This window comes from Dama dama, chromosome 26 (assembly GCF_033118175.1).
Source record: "Dama dama isolate Ldn47 chromosome 26, ASM3311817v1, whole genome shotgun sequence".
Lineage (NCBI taxonomy): Eukaryota > Metazoa > Chordata > Mammalia > Artiodactyla > Cervidae > Dama > Dama dama.
Window position 1 is genome coordinate 29,207,059 of NC_083706.1, and position 21,919 is coordinate 29,228,977.

General features: G+C 36.7%; 1 protein-coding gene across 5 annotated transcripts in view; it reads right to left on the reverse strand.

Moving 5' to 3' along the window:
• The window catches only part of BCLAF1 (BCL2 associated transcription factor 1), a 31,300-nt gene extending 11,147 nt beyond the window's left edge, over positions 1-20,153 (reverse strand). For 2 of the 5 annotated variants that reach the window (XM_061130195.1, XM_061130193.1), the window contains exons 1-9: positions 20,021-20,153; positions 12,445-12,535; positions 10,673-10,786; positions 8,956-9,861; positions 7,046-7,711; positions 6,723-6,892; positions 4,295-4,400; positions 3,164-3,248; positions 547-722 (exon numbers count right to left, since the gene is read on the reverse strand). In XM_061130195.1, the coding sequence (XP_060986178.1) occupies positions 547-722; positions 3,164-3,248; positions 4,295-4,400; positions 6,723-6,892; positions 7,046-7,711; positions 8,956-9,861; positions 10,673-10,776 (2,213 nt within the window). In that variant the 5' untranslated portion in view covers positions 10,777-10,786; positions 12,445-12,535; positions 20,021-20,153. Of the gene's footprint in view, positions 1-251; positions 414-546; positions 723-3,163; positions 3,249-4,294; positions 4,401-6,722; positions 6,893-7,045; positions 7,712-8,955; positions 9,868-10,672; positions 10,787-12,444; positions 12,536-20,020 lie in introns of all 5 variants that reach the window. The other 3 variants (XM_061130194.1, XM_061130191.1, XR_009690667.1) reach the window with 2 other exon arrangements.
• Positions 20,154-21,919: the final 1,766 nt, after the last annotated feature.

Consider the following 21,919-nt stretch of genomic DNA (forward strand, 5'->3'; position numbering starts at 1 on the left):
ATGATCAATACATGATTCTACTGCAATACCCACAAAGGTCATACCTGCGATAACTCTTACCACTTCTAACAGTATCCATGGAAACATTAACTTTGAAAGCCTAATACACATTGCTATTTCAAAAAAACTAGTCCTTCCTCCCCCCCATCTCTCCCATGTTAAACCACTATACATCAGTTTAAAATTCTTGTACTCTGGGTGTTATGAGTTGAAAAAGTGCGGAATCAAGCATAACGAACCAAAGTTCTTACACAAACTGTTTCTAGAAATGCACTGCATTGAAGTCCAACCTCCTGATGTAGCCTGGATAATAGGACACATTAATTTGTCATTTTTTTTTCAGTGTTAGCTTGCTATTCCAAAGTTTTTGTCCTCATCCACCATAAGCCGTGTAAAAGACAAATACATTTTTGCTGTAAAACAAATAATTTTAATTGTTTAAATTTAAACATTCGATTACACAGTCAAAATTGAAAGCAATTAAGCTGACAATTATTAAAGGCTAATTAGAAGCTAAAACCTAACTCCGACAGTTTTAACAATTACCTGTCATCTTTGTAAGATTTGTATTCCTTGTAATCTTTTGGAGTTTTTTCCTGCTTTCTTGATCCACTGGATTCCCTGGAGCCCTTGGAATCCCCCCGTTCTTTACTTCTTTCTTTTCTCCGACGATCTATGTCATGCCGAAGATCAGCAGAATCACATCTTAATTTTTTATCTCCCTATAAAAGACAGATATAAAATACAGATTTCAGGGAAACTATAGGGGAGAAAAAAGAAATATATATATATATAAAATACCAACTTTTTTTTTTTTTTTTTGCCAGTTTCTAAGCTGGCATTTTAGTAGCAGAAAAGAATGAATATAACATACTACTTCCATACTTAAGTTTTTGTTTAAAAACGTACTTGCTGTTTTCACTAAACACTTGTGAACACAAGTACAACGGGACTGGAGAAGTAATTAAAAGCTAATTGTCTTCAAAATGTCATAGGTTTCTGTTCAAAGCAATCCATAATAAACTTTCATAAAGTAAAATGATATTATTTTTCCACTCAGTACATCCTCGTTAATTAGCTCTCATCTTTTGAAACAGCTTTTTATATACTTTAACAATGATAGAGATTATACTCAGTTGTGGGTATAGCCATCTGACAGTAAAGTTAAGGGATCCTAAAGTAAATGGTTCTCATTATTTAAGCCTCATTATCACCAAGTTCTTCCCAAATTAGTTGACCAACCCAATAAAAATCACTTTAAAAGTTAAATATTCTGTATTTTCCATAACATGCAAACATAATATGATTAATGAAACCAACTGAGGTTGAACAAGGGTAGAAACAAAGCCAGAAAGATTCATTCCCAATCCTGTACTCAGTATCTGGGCCATATACTGCCCTTTCTCAATTCAGGTATTGCAACGGACATTAGTTTAACTGGGTCACAATTCACCTCCTTCTTGTTCCATTGCTTTTTCAAATACTATATAATTTAGGAAGATGGAAAGAGGCATCTAGGAATGAAGAAAAATTATACATCAGTAAGATGCTAAGCAATGTGGACATCCTTGCTAGTATTCAACAATAAGAAGTACTTACTCTGGGAAGTCTAGCTACAATGTTCATAAACATTCCTAAAACTGGAAGTATATGTCCAAATGGTATCAACTACTCACCTATTTGCTCCCATAGTTATGAGAAAAATCTAATCAAGAGCAAAAACCTTCCTATTCACCTAGTAATATGCTATTGCCAAGCCCATGGGTAACAGTGTAGGTGGAAGTACTTTGTAAACACCAAACTATATATGTAAACTACACACTATTACATGTATGTTAATTGTTCATTCAGATAGGAAGATAAAGGATAAAAAAAAAAGCAATGTCTTTTCCTCTTATCCTTCCATTAGTTATCACTATTTTCCCTCCTCTAGGTCAAAATCTGGTCTGAATAATTGAAGAGAGAAGAAAGACACTCACTCTGTCAGAGTATAAGAATAGACTAAATTGTGGGCAAAACAAAATTAACCAACATTGAACCCAAGATATTGAAAATAGAAGCCAAAATTAGCATTCACTTCTCAGAATCTGCTTTACCAAAATCAATGTGCCCCATGCAAAGAAACCACTTTCTAAGCTCTAAATATCTTATTTAATAAACTAACAGCATGCCTAATTAAAAAGCTTATAAATGAAAACCCTTAGTAACAGCTTCTAGTAATAAAAGTGCCAATGTTATCATAACAGCCCAGTTATTCAACTCTGCAAAACAGATGTATTCTCATTTTTCTTATTAGAAAACCGACATCCAAAAAGCTAATCACATTCCTATTATCAAGATAGTACTCAGTAATGGCCACGATTGGAACCAAGTAATACCGTTCCAAGTCCCTAACCTTTTCATTACAACAGACAGTTGCTCCCTTTTAACCTTGCTCCACATTTCAACTAGAAATGTTATGGCCTGTCATATAGACTAATGTACCTAGAAAATATCAATTTCAAATTATCAATGACACAGAGTCCCCTTAATGACTGAATTCCATTCTTAAGAGTCGCCCGACCCCAACACCAGTCATTCAGACTCCTTTCTCAAGTTTAAAAGCATTCTTCCCCCAAATCTACAAATATTCCAATAGTAACACAGTTTTTATTGCAAGTGTTCATTTGTAAACAAGTTTTTAGAATGCTTATTTCCTAGTCCAGATCAAAAACAGCCAGTAGCATGGCGATTACTTCTTGTTCTCTCTTTGAAGAACCTAAAGATATTAATTTAGGCACACATAAATGAAGGAATATTTATTCTGGATCACCCATTTCACCTCTAATAGAAACCTTTATATAATGTGTATCTTTGCTGTTATAATTTTCCTGTCAACTCACTGATTCTTTGCCTTTTTCTTAGAAATACTTTTTTTCCTTTCATTAGCATTTAAAATAGTTACTCTAGGTTTAACATATAGTAAAGGGTGAGCTTAATTTTTTTCTAGGAAGAAACACTAGATACACACTACCACAGATACATATATATATAAAAAATACATTTACAAGTTATAAATAGATGATGTCTATAAACATTTTGCCTAGACAAACTGCTTATTAGAACAATATCATTAACTAACCAGAAGTTAACATGGAAAAGAAAAAGTGCATTCAAAACATACCTTTTGATTTTCTTCTTTAAAAACTCTCTCTTCCCCTGCTAAACGGGTATGCTTCCTCAGGGCACTTGGAGAGATGTCAATTCTCCTTAATGTAAAATAAAGTCTATTTGTAGTCACACTGATTTTATGATTCCACAAATTCCTAAAATTTGTCTATTTTTGTAAAGGGAATACCAGACAGTTGTTTCTCTCCCAGTTGACTAAATTTAGTATAGCAAGATTATTAAACTAATTCCTAATAGATAATTAAGAAATAAAAATGAATTTATTAAAAATAAATTAAAATGCCTCCAATTATTTGTCTACAAATGAAGCCTGATCTTTTAAGATATCAAGCTTACTTTAATCATCAAAAAAGAAAAAACTTTTTTGATCAAAATGAATATTATCATGTAAGTATCAGCATGTGATTATAGTACATCAGTATCAACGAATACACAAGTAGGATTATTTGTTCTTAGGTGATCTCCGATCTTTTTACACTTTCAGTATCTCTAGTTTTGCTCTGTGCCTCTCCTTGCCTTCTTAAGCTACTGTCAGTTGAGTCTTCTCAGTGCCTCTTCAGCAGTGACCACCAAAACCATACCTACTATGTATTAAGCACTGAATTAGATACTTTACAATTAATACTAACTGTCACCATCATCCTGCAAAACAGGATATTTTATTTGTTATTCTTATTTGTAGATGGAAAAAAAACATTCAGAGGTTAAATAATGTTTTTATCACAATGCAATTAAGTGAGAACAAGGAATTGAACATATCTGACTTCAAACTCATGATCTTTTCACAAGGAACAATTTTATCTCACCAAGTATTTTTATTTTACAAACTTACTTACTGGAAGTGAATAAAACTCAAAGTTTACTTACTCTAGGCATCCAACCCCCTCCCAAAAGACAAATTGCTAACTATTTAATTCCATACTGGGAAGTGATAAGAGTATTTTAAGTTCTAACAACCAGTTTTAACCAAATAAACTGAAAATTAAAAAGAAATTGTAAATTACAAACTTTCATTTGAGCCATGATACCCATGTAGTTTCATGTATCTTATCTATAGCTTCAACATGAACTTGTCTAACAGTGTCTTCCTAGCAAAACAACACTTTCACATGCCCAGCATACATACCTGTGTATCTCAGGGCTCTTTTGCCTGGCACTATGTTCTTCAGTGGCTTTCTGATACGACGTGAACCTCTCGTTTAGGGTCATTGAAGATGATTTGAAGTATTGCTCTGTTGATTTAGGAGAAACACTGCCCAATTAGTTACCTTTACCTTAAGAGGAATTTTCAATTGTGACAGAAGGGCATATAGCAGGTGAATAGAAAATAAAAATACTCAAGACACCTAGTAGAAGAGAATCAAGTGTTACAAAGAACTCCTACCCTGGCCCATGTAACTTCTTGTACCTCAACAGGTAACTGATGCAAAGTTCCTCACAGGTCTCTGTCAATATTACACATAATCCAAGAACAATAAATGTACTAAATCAAGAGTCTCTAATTCAATTTCAGTAACACACTACACTTCCCCAAATAAACAAAAAGCAACAATAATACATGACTGTCCTTAAGCCTTGCCAATGTGAACCAATGAAGGTAACTTCAAGTAATCATTTGCAGAAAACAAAAAATACTAAAATAACTTGCAAAGCTTGTTTTAGTAAACTAATAAAATTATTTCATCAGTAACTATGTTGTTAACAAAACCTGGATTTAAGAAAAAACTGAATACTGGCACTTCAATTGGAAAAATATTTTTTACATAAATTAACACTAATTACTCCAAAAATCTGGCATCTTGGCAAACCTGACAGTACATTTGATATTACTGTCTTGTCTTTTAACAATTTTAAAATTAGTAATATCAACACCAATTCTTTTTTAAACCATTTCAAGATATGCTGTTGATGTAATATAGAAAAGACGTATAAAGTCATGAAATGTTACATTACGAAGCAAGCTATCTGCTTAACAGGTCAACATACATCTGTGTCAACTTACCGCCCAATATCCAGCACATGTCTCATAACCAATCATTAAAACTTGAAATGGCCACTACCAGGGTAGTGCCTCAATCATAATTCCATGAAACCCAGGAATTTGAGCTAGCAACTCAGTTTTTATGCCATTTTTGCCAGGAAGACAGAAGATTCAACTTTGCCTGTATCTTTCAACAGCTATTTTACTTTGAAACATGGATTTGCCATTTCAAAACATATTCCAGGACCTAGTTACAATGAAAAAGAAAACATCACTGGGCATTTTCAGCTCTATAGGAAGTTAAGAGCTGTTCAGATCGGTTGCACAATACCAATAATGAAACATAACTACAGTTCTTTTCTTTTAAAAAAAAAAAAGAAAAGGAAAAAGGAAAAATTTATCAAAACCTGATCTCAAAATTCAGCAATAAACTGTAAAATGTAGAGACAGGTAAAAAAAAAAGTGAAAAAAGAAAAAATGTTAATGCTTCATATTCTATGCACCACAGTAATATGGTCACAAATTGGTTCATAAACCTAGTTATAGCCAAATAGCAAAACTCTTTTGTTACTATGTTTAAATAACTACAGTAAAAAAGAAATTCATTAACTCTTCACTATTTTGAAATAAGTGCATGAAGAATTCCTGAGTGACAAGTTTCAGCTATGAGTTGTTCTCGGGTCCAAAGACAAACTTATCAAAAACGGCTTTTCAGAGCAACAGCCACGGAGATTCCTGGGTAAGAAACCTATGTCAAGGTAAACTCCCTTTCAAACACAAAAATAAAATAATAACATCTATTTGCCCAAAAAGTCACAAGCTAAAATCTTTGAAAATTATTAGTAACTCTGGAACTAAAATTAGACACTGGTGAAAAGAGAACATCAATCACTACTTCAGTTGAAAAGAACATCCTTCATCATCCCTAGGACCTCAAGGAATGTCATCATTATCCTCACTTACTACTCACATTATCACTACTTACCTAGCATACTTTTAAATTTCTTGAAGTTTTTTCCCCCTTTAAAAATCCTAATAAAAGTTTTCTGATTTATTATATAAAAAAGTAAAATATTATCACAAATTAAGTAATACAAAATTAACACAGAAATACTGTTTTCCCCTCCCCACTGGTTTCAAGTTTCTTTAAAGGTTAAAAAGAAATTCTTCATAATAGTAACAACATTGCACCACTTTGTTATAAATCTATGCCAAGAGTACATTAATACAAGTCTTATGAATGCAATCAAAGATAATCTGCAAGCACTCTGAACTTCAAAGACAGTATTATGGCACATTTCAAAAAGACTTTCAGCACTGTATAAATCTGTATCATTTTTTATCATGATACAGATTTTCAGGGTATGTTTTAATTTTACTTACACTTATAAAATATTAAAAATCACTTTCTTAAATAGGTGTTAATGTTAACAAGACATATCTCATTTATGAAGTGCTATTTACACAAAATTTTAATAGTCTACATAGAGCCCTAGGGTGTGTTATTATTATGCACAGCTGTTAATTTTTTTTTTACTTGCAAGAAAAATATAATTCACGATACTAAACATACCTTTAACATGATGAACCAAGGACACAATGTGTTGAATAAATGACTCAGATGTGCTTTTGCTGGCCTGTGGCAACTTAATGTGGTCAAAGATGGATCGGAATTCTTGCTCCTTCTTGACAGAATGGACAAGTGTACTAGCAAGCAGTCTGTCTTTAGTCAAGGAGGCAGGTCTGGAGCATATCGGTAACAAACAAGACACATACAAACAAAATATACCATTGGTTTGAATATGAAAATGGGAAGAATGGTCAGAAAATAAGATAATTAACTGGATTATTAACTAACCACCCACAGATTATTTATTGGGGAGCAATGTGTATTACCTGTTAGAATCATCAAGAGGAACAGGTGCCATTTTGAGCTTGACTTCAGGACGATGAGAATCACTGGCTATCATTTTGATCCTAAGTGGGCTCTCTTCTCTGAAGGTAGACTTTTCTCGTGCATCCAGATTCTTGTGTAGAGGGGGACTGTAATCAAAGAGGTCTTTGAGCTTTTCAGACTTTACCTGCTCAGGTGACTGAGTTTCTTTCTTTACTGTTATTCTCTCAGAATTTTTGTCGTCTTCCTTGTGCTTATCTTTTGCAGTGCTAGGCCTTTCCACTACATATCCAGTCTCTTTAAGTTTGTAATTTTTTTCTTCTCTAAATCCATCACTTTCTCTATTGCCTTTCAATGAAACTTTGGACTTGTACTTGGGTCCTTCCTCCTCAGTATTCCGGTGAGACGTAGTAGCAAAATTTTTACCCTGATCTGCAAGAACTGACTTCCTGAACTGTCTATAATCCTCTGTCTCCTCTGTGTCATCCCCTTCTGAATCATTAAACTTTTGTTTTCCAGATTCTTTATCACTGAAGTAATCTAGAACTTCCTGATCTTCCCATTCTCCCTCTGCCCTCCCTTTCTCTGATCCTTTCTCCTTTGAAGCCTCTTTATCCCTGGTATTACCCCTATCAAGCAGGAATACTCTAGACTCTTCATCTGTGAACCTGTGAATAAGCAAAGAAGAGGATGGTAACTCTGGATTGCATTCATTCTGGACCACTTACATACTTAACTGTGCTTCCCAATATCACAGGGCCAGTAATAAGAGGAAAAAAATCCTACTGAAAATTGCTTTTTTCATATTCCACTTATAGAAAGCATTAAAAGCATCCATAAAGCTTATGTGCTGAGTTTTTAAATAAATGCACATATTAAGACTTCTGAAGTTTAAAAAAAGTAAAGCCATTCTCAAAAACTTGTTCTATTTACTGATAGTTCACAATTCTGCACTAACAAATCCAAATTTTCAGAGCTTAATTTTTGTGACTAGGAACCACTAAAAACTTATCTGTAATACACTTATCTATTTGACACTTAAAATATACTTATCTATTTAATATATTTATCTATTTGAATTCTACTTATGATAACACTCAAAATTTCACTCTTTAACATATTTACTAATATAAATAAGAGTTCAAAAAAGTGGACTTCAATGTAGTCAGTATTAGATATTACTATTCTATCTAAATCACAAAATAATTCAGGTATATACTTTTCAGTAGAAAATTATTTCTGGCAATATTAAGTAGAAACTATGTATCAATTCAATAAAAATTAATTTTAGGTTGGGAAGCACTAAACCATAAACAGCAAGCTTGCTGTATTTCCTCACTTAAAACCAACTATATTACCTTAGCAATACATTTTCATTAAGGAACCTTTAGCAATGCTTAAAATTAGCATATAGACCAAGCATCTCTCTGAAATGTTACTAGAGTCACTAAGAAATACCATTTATTATCTTTTCTATAGTCAGGAAGATTTATTAAAAATTGGCAGCTGGACTATTTATCCTACCACACAAGAATATATAACTACATTATTTTATGTAGGTCACATTATAATGATGAAGACGACAAAATAAGCTTTCAATGCTTTAACACTTATAAAATTAATCTCTGTAAGCTTTTACAATTTTTACAGGTTAACCATTAGTTATGCTTTATGCTACTCAACTTCTCATTTACATTCTTAATTCTGCACTTAAAAAATGGATGAAATGAAAAGGAAGAGTATGAATTAGCTTCATAAACATTAAAACACTTTACAATCAACTTGGAATTATTTTATAAAAAGTCACAAGTAAAAATACTTAAATACACATCACAATGCAATTTGAAAACATACATGTGAACAGAATTCAGAGAAATATTACTATTATGATCTAAATTCTCTTAACTCTTACCTTTTTAAGAATTTTCCTGTCTTTGCAGTTTCCTGATCTCCACCATCAGGATAAAATGAGGAACGTCCCCTAGCCTCATCTCTTGGAGCATTCTGTGGTGTGATTGTCTTTGCAGGGCTTCTTCGTGAAGGTATGTGATGAATTGGACTATTCTGAGAAGGGCTGTATCTACTTGATCCATTTCCAACAGAACCAGACCCAGATCTTTCAGGACTATGCTGAATGGAATGTGAATGCTGAGAGGGGGTGTTTTTTGCAGAGTGTACTGTACTGAGCATGGGGGCATCAGAGCAAGATGAACTCTGACTAGGTGGTGTAGCAATTGGTGAAGGACTATGGGGTGATCTGGGGCTATTATCATAAGCTGAAAGGCCAGGCCAAATATCACCAGATGTGGCCGATGATTTATTAAATTCATCAATAGATTCAGATGGGTCGTGTTCAAATGTATCTTTCGGTTCCTCCTGTGATTTATTTTTCAAAGGACTCTCTTCTTGAGGTTCCCCTTCAGCTTTTTTGGTTTGTTTTTCCTGAGACCCTCGTCTTTTAGAGACAGGAGACTTGCTATAAGGGGACGAAGAACGAGAAGAGGATGATCTTGGAGACCTAGAAGATCTATATGATCGGCGAGATCTGCTTCGGGATCTTTGAGAAGAAACGGATCTTCTTTTTGGACTCCTGGAGCGTGAACGACCTCGTCGAGGACTCCTAGAGTGTCTTCTATTCCAAACAGGTCTATATCCACCTCGATGATATCTACCTCCTCCTCCTTGATAATACCCTCTACCCCTTCCTCTGTACCCATAAGGTCGTCTCATTCCTCTATTATTTCTGTAATCTCGACGATAATCTCTAGAATAAATTCGATCTCTACTACGAGATCTTGAATACGTCCTGGAACGAGACCTAGAACTAAAAATGAAATAAATATCAATGAAAGAAAAATAAACTATTCCATTGTACCATTCTGATTGAATATATTATGCAAATAAGTTGTCAAAGCTAAAAATTTATTTTTTTTAGAAAACCCTCACTTATATAAAAGTAAAAGGTGACTATTTTCAACGAAGAACATCTCAATTCTAAGGTATATATTGAGAAAATGGGGGGAAAACTGACATCCAACAATAAGACACATTAACAAATTACATTTATGCAGGCACTTCAAGTGGTAATGTCAAAAGAATATGTAATGCCATGGAAGAATATTCATTAGTGAAATACCACTGGCTAAATGCATATGTAATAAAAAGTTAGGCCAAGAAAAATACTAAGGAAAAATCAGAAACTAATATTAATTCATAATGACATTATGATCATTTATTTTTAACTTATAGTTTCTATTTTCCATGCTAAGTATGTATTACCATTTAAAGAAAAACAACCAGAGTCAATCATATTTATATAAAAGAATAAATTTATTGAGACCTCAGAGTCAGAAACAAGAAACTATGAAATAATATGCAAAGATTCTTTACTGCCAAATAATTCTTACATTATCCAATTCATCTCTTAACATTACAACAGTTCCCCTTTATCTGCAGGAAATTCATTCAAAGTTTCCCCAGTCAACTAATTCTAAACAACAGATCCACTCACAGGGTTCTTGGAAACTAAAACATGTTAATGAATTTAGCATTCTGCCTGTGTAAGCAATCCATAACTATTAGCTGGTATGATTATTATTATTTAAAGAGGTAAAAGCACAGTAATTCACCTGTATCTCTTCTTCCTTGAGTGTGATCTTGATCTTGATCGAGAACTAGACTGTGATCTAGACTTTGATCTTGAAGAATGTGATCTAGAATTGGAGCGACCCATTTCTTTTCTCCTAGGCAAATGAAAGGGCAAAAAAGGTTAAAATCACAATGCAAGAGAAGCAGTTTCTATTACTTATCTTCAGATACAAATTAAGTTTATAAAACGTAAGTTTCTCAAAGGATATTACCCATCATTATTCAAGTGAGTACTAAGTCAATTATCCCTAACTAAAACTGTATTTTCACCTGCATGGCAGGTATTGTAAAGACACAACAGAAGATTTCTATGGACTTTTCCACTTATGTGCCTCAATCCAAAAAAAGCCAGCAGCTGCAGAAGTCAGAAAGAGCAATGACCTCAGACTGCAGCAGTACGTTAGATGTTATTCCATGCCCAATACAAATGCCTACCTCTCCTGTAAAAAAGATAAATAATATCAGAGTATTACAGATAACAAACCTGAAAAGAAAATACAAATGACATAATATTAAAAAACAGTAAACCCACCCAGCTGTCATCATAAGTGTTTTATGGCTTTGAAATGGGACTAAATTGACCACTCCATGTATACAATACTGCTTGGAATGGTGATGGATAAGTCTCCTAGCAGAATAAAGGTCACTAAGTCTCTGAACAGCTGGAGCCCACGGCTCTGCTTTCAATAGTCATAACTGTAGAATAAAAATGGACTTATGTGACAATGCCTAGTTCACCCTATAGCTTTCTGGTGAAAAGATGAAAAAGGATAAAAGAAACTAAAGAGATTGCTCCAAGAAGAGATTGGGACTGCAAGAAAAAGAGAACTTGTACACCAATATTCTAACTTTTCTAAATACTAGCTAGTATCTAATGCAATAATCAGACCTCACGGAAATAAGTAACAGGACTAACTGATTTATAAGATCTACTCTTTACAAAATTAAACCTATACATCTCCCAAGTTTATTCCTGCTACAACTATTTTCAAATTTTCACTAACTTATACAAACTAAGTATTTTTTCCAAAAAAAAAATCAACTCACTAAACTTTCCTAATAGCCTGCAATTGCCATGTATTTAAACCATTTTGATCTAACTAGACTTTGCTCAATATTATGAAACAGTTTTTGAAAAGTATTGAGATGAACTAGAGGAGGCAATGATGTCTGCATAGTTCCTCACCAAAAAAAGCCACATAAATGACAAATTCAATGGGTTTCAAATAAATATTTATTCCAAAATAAAACACAACTGTCTTCAAAGAGACAAACACCAGCTACATCTTCTCTCACTCTTAATTCCAAGTGAGTTAAGATATAAAGACAGTACCTTCCTCAAAGATGTATTGAGGATTAAATGAGTTGATACATATAATATTCTTAAAACAATTTTTAGCACATAATAAGCAATCAAACTTAATTACTTTAACACCCATGTAAGGGGGAAAAAGTTAAGTTATGGAACTCTTCTTGTATGCATAAGGATAAGTTAAATAAGCAGATTATTTTTGAATAACTGTGTACTCTGAGTCTTTAAGTAGATGTGTTTATAGAATTAGAAGCAGATACACAACCTAGAAACAGAAGAGAATCTTTTCCCTAAAACTTTTAAAATCTGGCTTACTTCATACAAGTCACCATAACAAAAGTTTCAGACCATATCACGTGTAATCAGTCTAAATCATTAAGTTCAGAAGTCACATTTTCTTTAAGAAGTCCAAACTGCAGACTAGAAAAACTAATCATCTACCTTGGGTTTTATGCAGGATCAAGCAGTCAACTGAAGTCTTTGAGATACTGTAAGATTCTTCCTGGAGAGAATGTTCTGAGAAATTAAATTCCTAGCAAAGATAAAAAAAAAATTGAATTATGGTAAAAAATCCACTATTTACAACATATTACCACTCAGCACCACAATAAACTCTTAATAAAGGCACTAAATATTTCAGGAACAGGATACTGAATCAGGAAATAAGCTTTTAACCATAAAAGCTTAAAGAAATTTAACTTTTGTTTTAATTAGAATGCAGCAGGGAGTGCATTGTGAAACTACAGCACCTTTAATTCGAACACTTGAGTTCTAATTTTAGCAATCTGGGCTTTAGAAAACAGAAGCTATACTGTCATCCTATCAGAAAATTCCAAAGTGGTTAGCGTGAGAGGCCATCTTGGTATATCAAAACATATTATGTATCTACAGTAGGGGTTTCCCTCACAGCTCAGTTGGTAAAGAATCTGCCTGCAATGCAGGAGACCTGGGTTCGATCCCTGGGTCAGGAACATCCCCTGGAGAAGGAAACTGCAAACCACTACAGTATTCTTGCCTGGAGAATCCCAGGGACAGAAGAGCCTGGCAGGCTACACAGTCCATGGGGTTGCAAGAGTCGGACACAACTTAGTGACTAAACTACTACCATCTACAGTTAGTATTCATAATGCTACAGTTTGTAACAACACGGTATGAGTTTCCTTTAATGTTATTTATCTTATTTTCTCCTGACCACTTCCTTTCATATAGTTCAGTTTCATTTGAAGCTGATTTTTAAAATTAATGTAACAGCCATCATAGTAACTCTAGTAATTTTGCGTCTCAAAGTATTTTTATATACATATACAGATGTTCCAAAAAAAGAGAAAACAGCCAGTAGATGAAACAAGTATCAACTGGAAGCCAGAGCTCTTCCTAAACTAATTTACATTACTATGCAAATAAATTTAAGTTATACTCAAAGTATTAAGCAGTTTCAGTATTTACTGAAATGCTTAGCGTTATGAATAAAATTCAGTTATTATCAATTATGGGGCTTCCCAGGTGGTGCTAGTGGTAAAGAACCCGCCTCCAGTGCAGGAGACACTAGAGATATGGGTTTGTTCCCTGGGTCAGGAAGATCCCCCGGAGGATGGCACAGCAACCTATTCTAGTATTCTTGCCTGGAGAATCCCATGGACAGAGGAGCCTGGAGGGCTACAGTTCATGGGGTCAGAGAGTCAGACATGAGTGAAACGACTTAGCACACATTATCAGCTATGTACAAAGCACAGCAAAAAATACGAGGGGATCAGAAACTAAACAATACAAGATTGTACGTGACAATACTCAAGGAATTCATAAACCAGTTTAAATGGAGAAAAAAAACTCATGTTAATATGAAAATCTGTCTTATCAAATTATTGATCCAATGAAAAAATGTAATAAAAATGAAAACACAAAGTAGAAGAAATAAGATTAAACTGGTAAAACAAGAACGTGTCCCCTAATTATACATGGCCTTACAGCTAAGGGAATTATTTGATTTTTAAGATAGGAAGAAGGAATAGGAACCTAGCAAGTACGGGAAATATCGCAAAATAGAAATTAGCAAAAACAAAAGATCATGGATACATTAACAAAAAGATTTCTAAAGTACTCCTATGTTTAGTTTTAAAAACAGTAGATTCCCCCAAGTGGGCAGAGAAAAACTCTCATCTTTTAAACTGACAGGTTGTTATGAAACTTTATTCTGACCGAGAAGTCCAATACTACTGATTCACTGCTGGAAGTGATACAAGGCTCATTTTAGCCAACACTTACCCCAAACAAGTCTAAAAGGCTTATTTTAGTTTCTGTATATCCAAAGAAGAACCAATTGCCAAATCTCTCTTTACTCCAAGTCATGATTTTCTCAAGTACCAAGAAAATATATGCTAGAAATAGCAAAGTGAGGAAAGAGGGGCTGTAGGCTATTAGCCTAGCAGATGTACCTTCTTGTTCATGATCGAAGGATATATTCAAGCATCCATACCAAGAACTCAATGATCATATATAAAATATGACACATAATACATTTAATAATATATAATATACATTACAAATTAACATTTAATACTATGTAAATATTTAAGATAGTACAAAGACTGTAATCAGCTTGCCTTTTGTCTTTTTTAAATGAAAGTCTAAACACAAAGCACTGTTATATATTATGAGAGACATGACAGATTCCTCCCCTGCAAAAAACAACTAGAGAGGAACTAGAAATAAACAAATTACTGGAAATTAAACTAAATATCAAACATGTGCCAAGAACTGTGCTAGGTGACTTTAAATAAAATTATCTCATTTAATCCTCATAATTTCATAAGCTACATATTTGACCCCACCTTTCAGATGAATTTAAGCTTTCATAATTCATATGAATTTAAACAAAGGAGACTATCAGAAGCCAGACACTACTACTGTAGGAAATACAGCACTAAGTGAAACATTAAGTTGCCTTCTCTGTTGGAGCTTATGTTCAAGCTAGGGGAAGAGAGAAACCAAAGAACACGAAGTGATGTCAAGAGATGGAGAGGAGGACTACTACAGTGGGTCCCTGAACCATTTTTAAAGAGGTAACAGTTAAGTTAAAGAGAAGGAACATTGCAAAGATCCAAGAAAAGCATTCTAGGCAAAGGACACAAACTTAACCAGTTTAAGACAAACTTGTAAGAAGGCTGAGGTACTGTGATCAATGAGAGGGTACAAGATAAGGCAGGAGACAGGAAAGGACTAAATCAAATAGCATCTAACAAGGAGGCCAGAGTCGAGTTGAGATTTTACTCTAACCATAATGGGAAGGTCCTAGATGGTCTGATTAGGGAAGTGTCACCATCTTATTTATTTACATTTTAAGATGGCTGCTATATAGAGCATGAACCACATGGAGAAAAGAAAAGGGAGACAAATTAGAAGGTTGAAGTAGCAGTAAGTACTTGAGCCGAGTCTTAATTTTAGCATATTCAGGATGTGGGCTCCAAATTTTTACAAACTACTGCTATTCATAACTTTAATAATCCTCAAAATACCTCCCATGACTATTACTCCAATTGACTAGGTTCAAAATTCTGGTTTGACAATTAACCAGCTACCCAACTTTGGACAAATTACCTTAATCTCTTTCAGCTTCACTTTCCACATATATAAAATAAACCTAATAACAGTACTTACTCATGGGCTTAAGAGTAAATGTGCTGAACTAATAAATGGAAATAACTTATCTGGCATATGGTATGTATTCAAATATTAACCGGTCTGAAACAGTCTTAACTGCAGTTTATTAATTTCACTTCGAATGATTAATATTTAATATTTTTGGCATAGCATTAATCAGCATTATTTAAAAAGTCAAGAAATGCTTAACAGGGTGTGAGGATGGCCAAGTGGTCTAAGGCTCTAGACTCAAGAGATGTTTAACAAAACAAGTGGAATTTTGCTTTAAAACACTCCAGAAAACTGGAATTTGAAAAAGAACAGATTTCACACGTATAACTGAATCATTTACTGTACACCTGAAACTAACACAACGTCAATCACCTATACTCCCATATAAAATAATTTTTAAGCACCCTCAAAAAAAAAGCAAATAATGTTAAAGTTGGTAAATGCTGATAATTATTAAGCCTAAATAACAGTTCAATATTCTACTTTTGTGCTTGAGTATTTCCTTAAGAAAAAGCTTTAAAAATAAAGGTTTAGTCACAGAATTTTTAGTTGTGTCCAGCTCTTTGTCAGCCTGCTTTAGAAAAAAGCATGCAGAACTGAGAAAAAGAATACCTGCATTCCAGACCAGATTGTGCCACTCCCAGGTTCATGTGGCCCTAAAAAGTTTTCCACCTTTTTTGGCCTCCTCCTAGTATACGCTTGCTCCTTGGAAGAGAAGCTATGATTAACCTAGACAGCATATTAAAAAGCAGAGATGTTACTTTGCCAACAAAGGTTCATCTAGTCAAAGATATGGTTTTTCCAGTAGTCATGTACGGATCTGAGTGCTGGACTGTAAAGAAAGCTGAGCGTCAAAGAATTGATGCTTTGACATCAATGAAAACTCTTAAGAGTCCCTTGGAATGCAAAGAGATCCAATCAGTCTATCCTAAAAGAAATCAGCCCTGAACATTCATTGGAAGGACTGATGCTGAAGCTGAAACTCCAATACTTTGGCCACCTGAGGAGAAGAACTGACTCACTGGAAAAGACCCTGATGCTGGCAAAGATTGAAGGCAGGAGAAGGGGACGACAGAGGATGAGGTGGTTGGATGGCATCACCGACTCGATGGACTTGAGTCTGAGTAAGGTCCAGGAGGTGGTGGTGGACAGGGAAGCCTGGCATGCTGCAGTCCATGGGGTTGCAAAGGGTCAGACACAACTGAGCGACTGAGCTTAACTAGTATATGGAGAAATACTAGATCAAGTAAAGTTGAAGGTTTGAAAATTCCAAAATAACACACAAATGTCAACCTGTATTATTATTAATGTTTGCAGACTTTTTTTCCAGCTGGGGGCAAAGAAAATATTAAATACTTAGTATCGAACACTGGACCGGTTCCAAATTGGGAAAGGAGTACTACATCAAAGGCTGTATATTGTCACCCCGCTTATTTAACTTCTATGCAGAGTACATCATGCAAAATGCCAGGCTGCATGAAACACAAGCTGGAATCAAGATTGCCGGGAGAAATATCACTAACCTCAGATATGCAGATGACACCACCCTTATGGCAGAAAGCGAAGAAGAACTAAAGACCCTCTTGATGAAAGTGAAACAGAGTAAAAAAGCTGGCTTAAAACTCAACACTGAAAAAATGAAGATCGTGGCATCCAATCCCATCACTTCATGCAAATAGATGGGGAAACCATGGAAATAGACTATTTTCTTGGGCTCCAAAATCACTGCAGGTAGTGACTGCAGTCATGAAACTAAGAGACACTTGCTCCTTGGAAGAAAAGCTATGACCAACCTGGACAGCATATTAAAAAGTAGAGGCATTATTTTGCCAATAAAGGTCCATCTATTCAATGCCATGGTTTTTCCGGTAGACATGAATGGATGTGAGTATTGGACCATAAAAGCTGAACATGGAAGAACTGATGCTTTTGAACTGTGGTGTTGGAGAAGACTCGAGGGACCTCGGACTGCAGGGAGATCCAACCAGTCAATACTAAAGGAAATTGGTCCTGAATATTCACTGGAAGGACTGAAGGAAGCTCCAACACTTTGGTCACCTGATGCGAAGAGCTGATTTCATTAAAAAAGACCCTGATGCTGAGAAAGAGTGAAGAAGGCAGGAGAAGAGTATGACAGAGGACGAGATGGTTCAGTGGCATCACCCATTCAACGGACATGGGTTTGAGCAAGCTCTGGGAGATGGTGAGGACAGGGAAGCCTGGTGTGCTGCAGTCCATGGGGGTCTCAAAGAGTTAGACAAGACTGAGCAACTGAACAACAACAGCAACGTTTGTAGACTTTTTTCCAGCTGGGGGCAAAGAAAATATTAAATACTTTACATTCTGAAGTTAACACTGACAACCACTGTTTAATAAACTTGAATTGAAAAATTAACAAATTCATAACCTACAGCTATAACCTAAATATTTACACTTACCAATCACAGACAGTTGGACTTCCCAATTCCCTTATCCATTTCTTTGTCACTTAAGAAACCACTGTAAATTACACAGCTGTGGTTGTTGTTCAGTTGCTAAGTTGTGTCCAACTCTTTGCCACCCCATGAACTGCAGCATGCCAGGCTTCCCTGTCCTTCACCAATGATTCTGAATGTAGCTTCTGGAAAACCCTAATACAAAGTTCTATATAAGTGAAAAGACTTTTCGTCGCTATTAATGCAAGTCGTCACTCACATAGCTAATCTAGTATAGGTAGCCGCCCATGTTCAATACACTGAACTAAACCTGAGCCTACCCAAGTCATAAGTTTTTAGAGACCTCCAAGTCCTGAAAGACTACTGCTCTTCCAATTCAAGAATCAGCTCTAGCCAAAAAATTTCCTTTGCCACAATTATCTGAATCAAGGGGGATTCCCATGACTACCACAATTTAACAATGAAAGTGTGGTATTCTTAAAACAAGATGCTAACTGCCATCAGTAGACAGGCTTTAGTTTACTCACCTAAAGTGAGTTATTTCAGACACCCAATCCTTCCATTCAATAAGTTATCCAAAATTGTCTAGGATCACATAAAACTGCAAATAAACTGGCAGCGTTTCCTCCTATGTAAAGGTTCTTTGTCTAAACTGTAGCCCAACCATTCCAACTATAGTCCAATCTGAATGACAATTCACAGTAAGAAATAAACTATTTTGCCTTTTAATATTCCCCAAATTTAAGAGGCTCTGCTGGACAAAAAAATACAAGACTGAAGGAGCTAATCTCTGTACGTCATTTTTGGTCATATCTGCTTCCAAATTTAGTTTCAATTTTTTTCACTTCTAATTATCTCTCTCTCTATATATATATAATAAATTTTAAAAGTTTGACTTAGGAAAGTAGTTGCCAGTACTGCTGCTTGATTCTGACAAGATACACCTTAAAACTTAAATAAAGCCAATCACGGCTTTATGATGGCAAAGTCCCTAACCTCAACTCACCACTCCCACCCAACCATTTATACCACCAATCGCGGATGCAACTTTTCTAACAAGGTACAATGGTTAATCTGCAGGAAAGACGTGGCCTCGCGAGTACTGCAGAATTGCCCTTTAGCCCCGGAGGTGGCAGGGCCGTCCTTACATCCATTGGCTAAGGCCGCTGCCCAAACTAGTAACTAGGCACCAAATCCTAGAGTCAAGAGTGCACTCTCGCTTCAAATCACAGTTACCAGGGGGACCCGAAGAAAATGTTCCCGCAATCCGGAAAGCCGGAGGCGGATGCCGGGGTCAGAGAGTGCGGAACGAGATCCTAGGACAAACTAGAGTAACAAAATCAAGGCGAAAACCGGCCGGGAGCGTGAAGCCGGGTATAAGGAGTTAAAAGACGGCGCGAAAAGTGGTTAACCTACCCAAAGCACTTTGTTGCAGGTTAGTTATTTTGTCCAAGCCTCTCAGGCCGGAAAGAAAGGCGGCGATTCCAGCCAATGAGAAGAGAACACAAGTTGCACCTCCGACAGCCTGAGGAGCCGTAGGCGGGGAAGGGAAAGAAGAGGAAGCGCGCGTGCGCCGGGGCGAGCTTTCAGTCGGCCACGCGCACAGGTCCGGGCTGAGGAAAATGGGGGAAGGGTTGAAAAGGCAGATCTGCGCAAGCGCACGGAAGGCCGCGCGGTCTGTGGGTCTCGAGCCAGACTCCCAGGCGCGCGCGCGCGCACGGTTCTCGCTGCTCACCCCACCCCCCACCTTTTCGGCCCGTAGTGCCTCGAAAGCCTGAGGGAAACTGACTGGGGAACGCATAAATAACGGCGCAACGTCTCCTGAGCTCTCCTGTCACCGCCAACCCGCCACTACCAACAAAAGATTCAGTAATATTCATTCCTCCTCGATATTCACTGCCTTTTGAGTTATCTGAACGCAACGCAAGGCCTACCTGACACGCCGAAGGACGGTTCCCGGGACTTATCTCACCGGTAACTACACAGCGGCCATTTCCCCACTCAAGAACGGGAGGAAAACCATAGAGGTATCTTCGACGCGCTAGCTCCTCTCCGTCACTTCCGATTTGGGGCGTGGCCTCCGGTGCCGCTAAATATCTGACCAAGCCCCACCCACCCCACCGCCCTAAACCCTCTCTCCGGCCGCGGTAAAGATGTTGCCTGAGGCTTTCTGGGAAGTCGCGCGGCTGGTCTCGCGCGATGATCTGGCGGCTCCGCCTTCCGGTCTTCACCAGCCGCCTCCGCCAGGGTGGCGGTAGAAAGTGGGCGGGGTGTTTTGGTGATGTGTGTCGTGGTTCCACACCGTAGGATGTACTGGCCTGGTTTGCATTGAACGAACCCTCCGGACCTCTCTTGTCCCCACTTTTGCTCGTCTGGTCTTTTTTTTCTTTGGGACCAACTCTGACGATGCCCGAAACAAAAGGATAATTTCACACTGAGGAAAAGACACGGACTTTATTAGCACACTGCGTCTGTCTCTGCCAGGAAGCGCCGAGTTTTTTCTCAGACGCCAACTGGAAACTAGGAAGTGTCGCTTTTTGTTTGATAAAAAATATGCCAGACGCACTTAGAAAGTAGAAAAATGGCCACGATCTGCGTCCGCTTCTTTAGTGGCGTCACACCAACTCTCCTACCCGTAGCGGAGTTCATGCTGCGGTACTCCAAAGTGGCTTAGGCTGTCTTGGCGGTTTGCGTCAGAAGATGCTTCTTGTCCTCGGACGTGGTTAAAGCATTACCACTTAGCCGCCTCGAGACGTTGGTTTGAGCATAAAAATAAAGCATAACACGAAGCTTTACGATTAGTTGTGCTGGTCCAGAAACAACCTAATCTGCCAAAAATATAAACCAGATTATGATTAAGGAAGCCACATGTTTTGATTTGGATAAAATTTCAAATAAGAGTCATAGCACATTTTCTATTAAGACTTAGCTGCGCTTAATTCCTTAGAGCCTAAAATCGTTATTACTTTGTTGTTTAGGGACCTGAACTGCCTGAAAGGATTTAAAAGTTCTAATCGGCAACCAGTCTTCTGTCAGTAAATGCAGTCCAGTATTGGGCCGTATCCGTGGACTTAATACTGTACTTAGGGCATTCTCTCATCACAATCCAATTAACAAGCTCAACTAGAAAAAATACCTCCTTTTTATTTAATGTATTCTGAGTTATTTCTTGTATACCCTGCCCCTCAACCCCTCACCACTATCAGGTGAATGTGATAAACGTGGAATGTGGAAGCAAGAATCTTTGGCCTATGTCGTGCACTGATAAGTCCCAGGCATTCAGTAGGTGCTCAGTAAATATTTGTTGAATGGATAAACTATATTAAAAGAAAAAAAGGAAAAGCCGTTGATGGCTCAATACAACTACTATTCTGCAAGTAAGGGAGGGGGGTGATTTAAAGCTAAAAGCCCTTACCCATTATTTCAGGATAAACCACAACCTGACCAGAGTGTTTTATAAGCTAGGATATCTTAAGCCCTTCTCTGCAATTCTGTGAATGCTTTGAAAACGAAGTCACGTTGCTATCTGAGGCAGTATGCTGCCAAGTCGATTCAGTCATGTCCGACTCTGTGCGACCCCATAGACGGCAACCCACCAGGCTCCCCCGTCCCTGGGATTCTCCAGGCAAGAACACTGGAATGGGTTGCCATTTCCTTCTCCAGTGCATGAAAGTGAAAAGGGAAAGTGAAGTCGCTCAGTCGTGTCTGACTCCTAGCGGCCCCATGGACTGCAGCCTACAGGCTCCTCCGTCCATGGGATTTTCCAGGCAAGAGTACTGGAGTGGGGTGCCATTGCCTTCTCCATGAGGCAGTATAACTCTGTTTTTAAATAA